General features: G+C 28.2%; 1 protein-coding gene across 1 annotated transcript; it reads left to right on the top strand.

The window, feature by feature from the left end:
* The first annotated feature begins 5593 nt into the window (after nt 1-5593).
* Nucleotides 5594-6410, top strand: LOC109788769 (transmembrane protein, putative (DUF1279)). The gene has a single exon (XM_083073009.1). It carries the CDS (start codon nt 5893-5895, stop codon nt 6277-6279), a length of 387 nt encoding a protein of 128 aa, XP_082929135.1. The 5' UTR covers nt 5594-5892; the 3' UTR covers nt 6280-6410.
* The last annotated feature ends 2499 nt before the right edge of the window (nt 6411-8909 follow it).

Below are 8909 nucleotides of genomic sequence, written 5' to 3'. Positions count from 1 at the left end.
TATCATGTCCACTACAATCCTCATGTATCAATGCGGTGAAAGGGTCATTATATATAGGATGAATTTACCTATTTAATTGATTAATAATTATATTTTTTCAAAAAAAAAAAATAAAGAAAATAAGAAATACAAAAGGAATGAGAACATGCATCATATCAATCAAGTAAATAAAAATAATACACAAAAATATATATATATATTACGGATTTTAATTATATTTTATGGAAACATTTTAATTATAAATTTATAGTGATTAATCGAGATAAATAAGTTATATCATAGTTTTACTAATATAATGATATCTCATCTTAATCATATATATATTTATTTAAATTTTCAACATTAAACCTTTGATTATAAAGAAATTTAAATTTTATTAATGATCATATTAATTAATATCAAATATCGTTATAATAATTTACTAATCATAATAAATTTTAAAAAATTAATAATATTTATTACTATATTAATTATTACTGTTGTTGTTAATCAAAACCTATACTTCAGTATAAGTTACAGAAAAAAAATACAACAAAAAGAAACCAATTATAATATAATATTATTTAAAAATAATAATCTAAAAGAACTTGACATCATTTTAGATAATTAGAAACAAGATTTTGAATAAAGTATTTGTAAACAAAAATCAACATGTTAAAATGAATTAAGTGACACACAAATAACACATATAAAGTATTAAAAGAAATAAAATGGTTAAATAATATATTAACATTAGTTAAGTAACATAAAACAAATAAATAAAATGAGGTTAGAACCATCCTACCAATCAATTTTTAATTATATATTTTTTTAAATCATGATAGATTCTCCTTCTCCTATCACTTATTTAAAATCAAATAACGTTATATATTCTTTTAAATCATGATAGATTTCTCCTTCTCCTATCATCACTTATTTAAAATCAAATCTTCGTTATTAACTAATACAATACTTTTATATATACTCTATATCTTTCTTTGAGCAAGTAAAATGAACTTAAGTGAATTAAGAAAGGCAAAGGCAATGTGCTGAAAGAGTGTGTGTTGTACCCTTCTCTATTTATAGACTTCGAATGACTTCCGCTTAGTACGAATAGTTTTATTATATATTTATATACATATTTGTTTCCTTCGGATAAGATCACCTGCAACATCAGTATATATATAACTGATTAAATTGTTTTATTCAAACTTGAAAGAGAAGTAACTCAATTGAAATTATTTTTCGGAGATTCACAAATTAATGAGTGTATATAGTTAAGTTCCTATCCTAGTTTCATTAATATATATATATATATATATATATATATATATATAGTGAGGGAAGTTATAATAATATCTGTATAACTTTTACTAAGTACTATACCGCTTAATAACTTTATATTACATGTGAATTTTGTAAATCCAGCCGTTAAATTAAAAGTTCATATCTCTTAGATCATATATACAAAATTTTATATCAATCCAAGATGATTTGATACTTCATTTTTATAAAACAAAATTGACGTAATATATTCATTTCAAAATATATTAAAATATGAACACTTTGATCACCTTCAAATTGTTGTTCAATTTTAACAAAATTTGATATACACATATAAAATGATATGAACTTTCAATCTAACGGTTGGATTTACAAAATTCATATTTAATATAAAGTTATTGAGTGGTGTAACACTTGATAAAAGTTACACCAGTGTAATTATAACCCCCTATATATATATATATATATATATATATATATATATATATATATATATATATATATATATAAAGGAATCCATTTATTTTAAGAGCAAGTCTATCTAAACTTACTCTATTCAATAAATTATGTTTTATAACAAATTTCAACAATGTAACCATTGAATTTAAATTTTTTAATACATAAATCAAGTTTACAATTTTTAAAAAAATTTAAAAATTATTTAATATTTTGTTTCATTAATTAAAATTGACAAATAAGGTTGAAAGGAGCTAGGCACCCCACCGTTTCAAACTGAAATGAACCGATTAATTTTTCGATTCGGCCAATGATATGGAGGGTCAAACTAATTCAACCACAAAGATGTTTTTCATCACTTAAAAAAAATTCAAAGAAAAACACAACATAAGAATCAACCCTGTTTATAGAAGACTAAAGATCCTTATCAAACATTACAATGATCACTTATTCTAATATATTTGTTTGTAATATATGCAATTAAATAACTTTTATTGTATATTATTAATTTTAAATTATATATTTAATAATATAATATATATATATATATATTACATATATTATTTTGTGATATCAATTACAAGTATATTATATATATTATTTATATTTTTAATTTGTATTAACATACAGTTTAACATGCAACTTGTTCATGTATTTCTTTATACAAAATAAAAATAAAGACAATTTTAAATAGGATGAAAATTAAATTTTAAGATATGATATGAATTTATTGAAATTTATAAGTATAAAATATATTTAACATGAATATTTTTTTAAAATTAATAGAAATCGGATCATGCGATTTAATTAGTGATCCATCAGTTTAACCTTTGACGCACTGATTCAATACCTTAACTAGTTTGATGATCAATCTGATTTTTAAAACTATGATTTTACATCCTTCGTAAGAGTGGCATCAACCACCTTGATAGCTTTTGTATATACACGAGTGAAATGAACAAAAATCTTATGTAAAGTTCTATGACATCATTCTTTAAATATTTTGTTTGGATAAGTTAATTTAAATTTCTTAAATTTTAAATTTTTTTTATTTTGAATATGATAATTTGATTTTCATCATGAATAAAATTGAGATATGACAGAGATAAAAGATATATAGGTAAAATAGGAGAGAGAGAAAATGAAGAATTCCAACTTTTACTTTTTTGAAAAAAAAATAAAATTATGTTATTTTAATGAATTTGTACAAATATTTGAATTTTAAATTCTTTATGAATTCTTCATTTAAACAAAGCATTTCATTATAAGGCATTTAAAATTCTTTTAAAAAAATAAATTACTCTATTTATATTCTTCATCCAAATACACCGTATTATTGGGATGTTTTAATTCTACCAATTTTTTAAACTAACAAAAATGACAAATTATAGATTTTTTTTCACTTTCAATTTGTTTTCTTCTATACTAAGTGTTGTGTTCTTGATAAATGATCCAAGGAATTAATTTTCTCCTTCTCACTAAATATTAGTCCAAATATTTTAAATCATTTTGTAGAAATCAAAATGACTTTGAGAAAAAACAATAAGATTCTATTTACTAAAGTAAAGAAATTTACAAATTTGTTATTTAGCTTGCTCCTTGTAATATACATAAAAGTAATTCATGATAGTTTATACTATATATATATATATATAATTTATTAAATCAAAATATTTTGATATATATTAAAAATTATAAGAAAATATATTGAAATGAAAAAGGTCAACACCTTAAAAATTAAGGGTGAACATAAAATTGAGACCCGAACCGAATTCCAAAAACCTGTTTAAAAATATTATTTTTGGGTGGGTATGTTCGGGCGGGTTTTATGGATAAATCGGGTTAAAATTTTGATTTTATACAGGTCATATTAGCTGGGTTCGGTTTTGAATTTTTAAACCTGCTAAAAACCGAACCCAACCGAAAATGAGATAAGTTTATGGGAGTGTATTGGATTAGGATTTTAAAGAATTTTTTTAGTTAAAAAAAATCCTGCGGATTTTAAAAGACTTTGCAGGATTTTCATGACTTTTAAGATTTTGCAATGTCTTATGTTAATTTTCTTTTTTTAAAATATAAAAAAATCTTAATTTCACAATATAAAAATAAAAAGAAAAATTCATAGTAAAAAAATAATAATTATTGAGTCATAAAAGGAGAAGGGATAAGAGTAACAAATTCAAGGGAAGGAGAGAGTTCGTAGTTTTTATGCTGAGAAGGTTCTTCCCCCCAACTAATATCCATTTTCATATTATTCTATTCACAGAAACCCTAACAAATTCATCTTATATATATATATATATATATATATATATATATATATTGTAGAGATTATGATATCAATTTCATCTTTCACCTTTTTCTTTTCTTGACGTGAGTTATAAAAAAAATTACCATTTAAAAATTAAAAGTTCAAGCATTTTTTTGTGTTATATAAAGGAACAAATTCAACAACATAAAATAAAATAAAGCAAGTCAATTAAAGAAAACGAACAGAAAAATAGAGCAAGTCAATGACACTATCATTTACATATCAGAGTTTCACAAAATAGGGGAATGAGATGAGAACAATACTACAATATTATATATGAGCAATGAACAATAGTGTAGTATTATTAGTAGAGAAAAAATGGAGAAGACAGGAGCATAGAAAAAAAAAGATGAAAACTCACTTGAAAATTCTTGAAACACTTGAAAAATCACTTCAAACAATCCTTCAAAATCCGATGGGTTTGGATGAGATTGTTTTATGAATCTGATATTTATAGATAATACTAGAAAGTCCTTCAAAATCTCTCTCATACAACAATCCTTTAAAATCCTTATATTTTTGAATACCAATAGATTGTTTTTAAATTGTAAAAAATCTCAAATGAATACCAGTGAATTTTAATGGACTCTTTAAAAAATCTTGAAAATCCAGATTGAATACCACTGGATTGTTTTTAAGTGACATAAAATCTGATTGAATACCAATGGACTTTTTTACTCAAAAAAAGTCTTTTAAAATCCTATGAAATCCTAAACCAATACATCCCCTTAGATTTTTATTACTTTTGTATAACTAAATAATAATGGTCCAAACTCAAAAGTCTTTATTTCAAGTATAATATAGTTATCAATTTGTAACTTATTTTTTTTCCTTTTTCTTACAACCTAAATGTTTCATTTGTCTTCTCCTTTCTCGTTCAACTTCTCAACACACTGGTTCATTCTTAGAGTTTTCTTTTTGTTTCTTTCTTTGTCTTTTTTTTTTTTTTTTTTTTTTTTTCCATTTTCCTATCTTCATTTTGAGTACAACTTATGCGACTGTGATTTCTTATGGGTTTTGTAATCTAACTTTAGATTTCTTTTGCATGTAACTACTATGAATTTTGTTATCTTTTGTTTTTGCTTCTTTAGTTTGTGAATGTTTCATCTACAAATCTACTTATACCATCTATTGTCACCTTCATTTTATTTTTGTATACTGTTTTAATTTTTTTTTATTGTTTTAAGCTTCACATTCGTTAAGATAACTTGGTCTATAGAAAATCTTAAACCCAATTGTACCTACCTGCTCAAATCCTAATTCGTTTCAACCCGAACCACCTCAAACCGAAAACTTAGTCAATCAGATATGGGTCACATTTTTTCAAAATCGATTTACAACGGATTAAACATTTTTCACCCAAATCCTGATCGAACGTGCCCGTTGCCCGCCCCTATTAAAAACCAAACAATTCTAATGTTCATGTATTAAAACAAAAATAAAAAGAGTTCTAAAACCCAAAAACAATTCCAAAATCCTTTTAAATATATAAGGGACGGTAGAATTTCTCTAAAATTTAAACATGATATCTCGTGTGATTAATCCAAGTTTATTACTAGACCGGACAGAGATAACCCGTTTTATTTAGTATTGTCCAAGATCTTCGATTTATTCTTCAGTACAGTACATAATTCCAATTTATTTATTTTTCTACAAAACACCATGCTCTTGCTTTTCCTCTTCCTTTCTCGATCAGAACCCTAAGCCACTCACCGATACAAGAGAAGCGCCGCCGCCGCCACCTCCTCTACCGTCGCAATCCATTTTCAGCAAAACCCTTCTTCTCTCTCACCAAAGCAAAGTAATCCCCAACACGGCACTAACCGCAGTTTCTCAACTTCAAAGAAACACAAAGACGCACAATGGCCGGTGGTCGATTCCGCGAGCTGATGAAGAAGTACGGAAAAGTCGCACTCGGCGTTCACCTCGGCGTCTCCACGGCCTCCATCACGGGCCTCTACGTCGCCATCAGAAACAACGTCGACGTCGAAGCCATCCTCGAGAAGTTCCACATGGGCACCGTCTCCGACGAGCAAAACCCTAACCCTATTTCCGACGCCGTCCAAGATGCCGCCGCGCCGCCCAAGAACCGGACGGCTCAGCTCGCCGCCTCCGCCGGCGGCGCCTTCACGCTCGCGATCCTCTGCAACAAGGCGCTGTTCCCCGTCCGTGTTCCCATCACCCTCGCCCTCACCCCTCCCATCGCGAGGTTCCTGGCGCGGAGGAACATCATCAAGACCGGTGTATGATTACTTCGCTTCGGGGTGTGTATTGTGTTCTTGTTTCTTCGTGGATTAGACCTGAAAGTGGAATAATGAGAGTTTTTTTAATTTGTCAAGAACTAGTTTTTCTGCTTAATAAAGGTCCTGGTATATGCTTAGTTTCGTTTTGTTGCTGGTTGGAGTTATTATTGGGTGAGAATTAGAATTTCAATGGAATGTTGGGTTTTATAAAATAAAATTTTGTGACAATTACTAGGATGGGGCATGTAACTTGTGTCTTGTTCGTTTTTAAGGTCATGGTTTACTTTAGACATAAATTTGGAATAGGAACAAAAGCTTCTATTAATGAATTTGCTTTGACTTCACAAGTTTTAGTGTATAGGCATTCTAAATTTATTTGTGAGGAGAGTTGGATATTTGGTAGAATGATATACTTGAATATTGATCCCAAAAAATGTGTAGTCAGTTTTGGATAAACTTCTTGTTAAGTACTTATAGAAAAAGAAAATTAGAAGATAAAATGAATTAAACTTCGTCCGAATGTTAAAAGAAGTTCATGCATAAGTTAATATCAGCTTTTGGAGGGGACCAAATGAGAAAAGTTCTATAAATTAGCTTCTGCATAAGCTAATTTAACTTATGAGAGGAGTTTAATTCATTTTATCTTATTTTCTTTTGTTTTAAATATTTACTGAGAAGTTTATCTAAGTAGGGTCTTAGTTGATACTTGGTAGTTTACTGGACATGATTAGAGGACAGGTAGATACGATTGATGATTTCATTCCTACTTGGTTAATCCCCAAAGTAATGTTATTTGAGTTAATTCGTGGCATTCTATGTTGGTTATTTTTGCTCCAAGCTATCATCAGGTCATTTTTTGCCCTGCTTTGATTTGGAATGAGCACATCCTAATTCTTCTGGCAATTGATACAGTAGAATTAGAATCGAGTGGTTCTTGCACTCTTAGTATATTGGAGTTGGAGAGATCAAGGAATGGCTGACTAACTCAACTTATGCCCTTTCTATTGAAGTAATGAAATTTGAAAGGATGTATAATTATCTGTGCCTGACAAGAATTATTCGGCCATAAACTGCCTAACAGATCTATCCAACCCTTGAGTGAATGCAGAGTTTATCAGTATAGCCTTCGGATGATTGAAATTGGACTACCTTAAATTGAGCGGGTGTACAGTAAGAATGTTCTTCCTGTCCTGAATAGAGTAGTAAGATTCTACATGAGGTTTAGCTTATTTTTAGCTAACAAATAACCTACTTCCTCAATCCCTTGAGATGATCCTGGTTTCTTGGAAACCCTGTCATGGTTATTTGAAGGTATATTTATGGTGTAGTTGTTCCTTGTTCAGAAAAGTTAGGTATAGTGGTGTTATTTAATGATTAGGGTCACTGGGTTATTTATTTCGTGAAATATTTTGGTAAAGGGAAAGCTATTTTGGCACATCTTTGAACTAATTTGAAAGGACTCAAAATATGCTATGCTTTGTTGAATCTTATTCTCAGTTGGCAAATTGCCTTGTAATCATTCTTAAAACACATATCTCATCACTAAATACCTTTCGTTTAATTGCCCTGGGCAGAAAATTTTTAGTGTCTACTGAGAGACGTTTGATGTTATGAGTCATTGAGGGGGAAAATGGCCTTGCTACTCTCGGGGCAACACATTTGGGACAAGTTTGAGTTGACCTTTTTGTTTGGTGAATAGCTTTATCAAGGAGTCCTGATGAGTTGATGAGATTAACATATCTGTTTAAGGTTATGATCTATTATGGACTTTCTATCAAAGTGATTCACCATAGCTTTCATTTATAACTTCTATCTAAATATAGCGTGAAAATTTGGACAGCTATTCCTGGGAGTGAGAATTGGAATAATGCATGTAGCATCATAGGGGATTGGCCACAAATTTTAAGCCAATTCATAAAACGCCTCTTGCTTGTTTCGTGGATATTCATACGTATTATCTATTTTTGACTTTCTGAATACATAATATCATAGTTTTGAAAGTCGAGACGAATTGATCGGTTGGACTGAGAATCGGTCCAAAATCAGATCGGTTGATTCAGAGAACTATTTTATATCAAATCATAGGAAAACAGTAGAATCAGTCAAAATTGGTCAAACTCTAAACCTTAAACTAGTAATAAAAATAATGTTTAATAAAAAATTATAAAATAGAATAACTTATTTTTAATATTTGCTTTCATAAATATAATTTAGTGATTTATATTAATTTGTAATTTGTAATTTTTTTTATTTTTTATAGTCTATATTATTTTAATTTGATATTTTTTATTCTAGACGTAAATTTTTATAGTCTATATTATCGAGCCTTATGGATTAGCTTACATAAGGGTTCAAAAGTGATTTGATATCGAGACTTCTTACAATCATCCCATTATCAAGCCTTATGGGTTGGCCTAGATATGAATTTGAAAGTGATTCGGTATTTGAAGGACACTTCATCCACTTAAGAAGTGCCACAAATCATAGGATCACCTATTGTCAATTATATATACACATGATAATGATGACAAATCTCAAGATTGACAAAAAAACATTAAAATATGATATCATCCGTAGAATATAAGGGTTCCTAATTTAGGGTTTAGGTTATATATATATATATATATATATATATA

The sequence above is a fragment of the Cajanus cajan genome, chromosome 4 (assembly GCF_000230855.2).
Source record: "Cajanus cajan strain Asha chromosome 4, NIPB_CcT2T_4, whole genome shotgun sequence".
NCBI lineage: Eukaryota > Viridiplantae > Streptophyta > Magnoliopsida > Fabales > Fabaceae > Cajanus > Cajanus cajan.
This window is presented reverse-complemented; position numbering and strand designations above follow the sequence as displayed.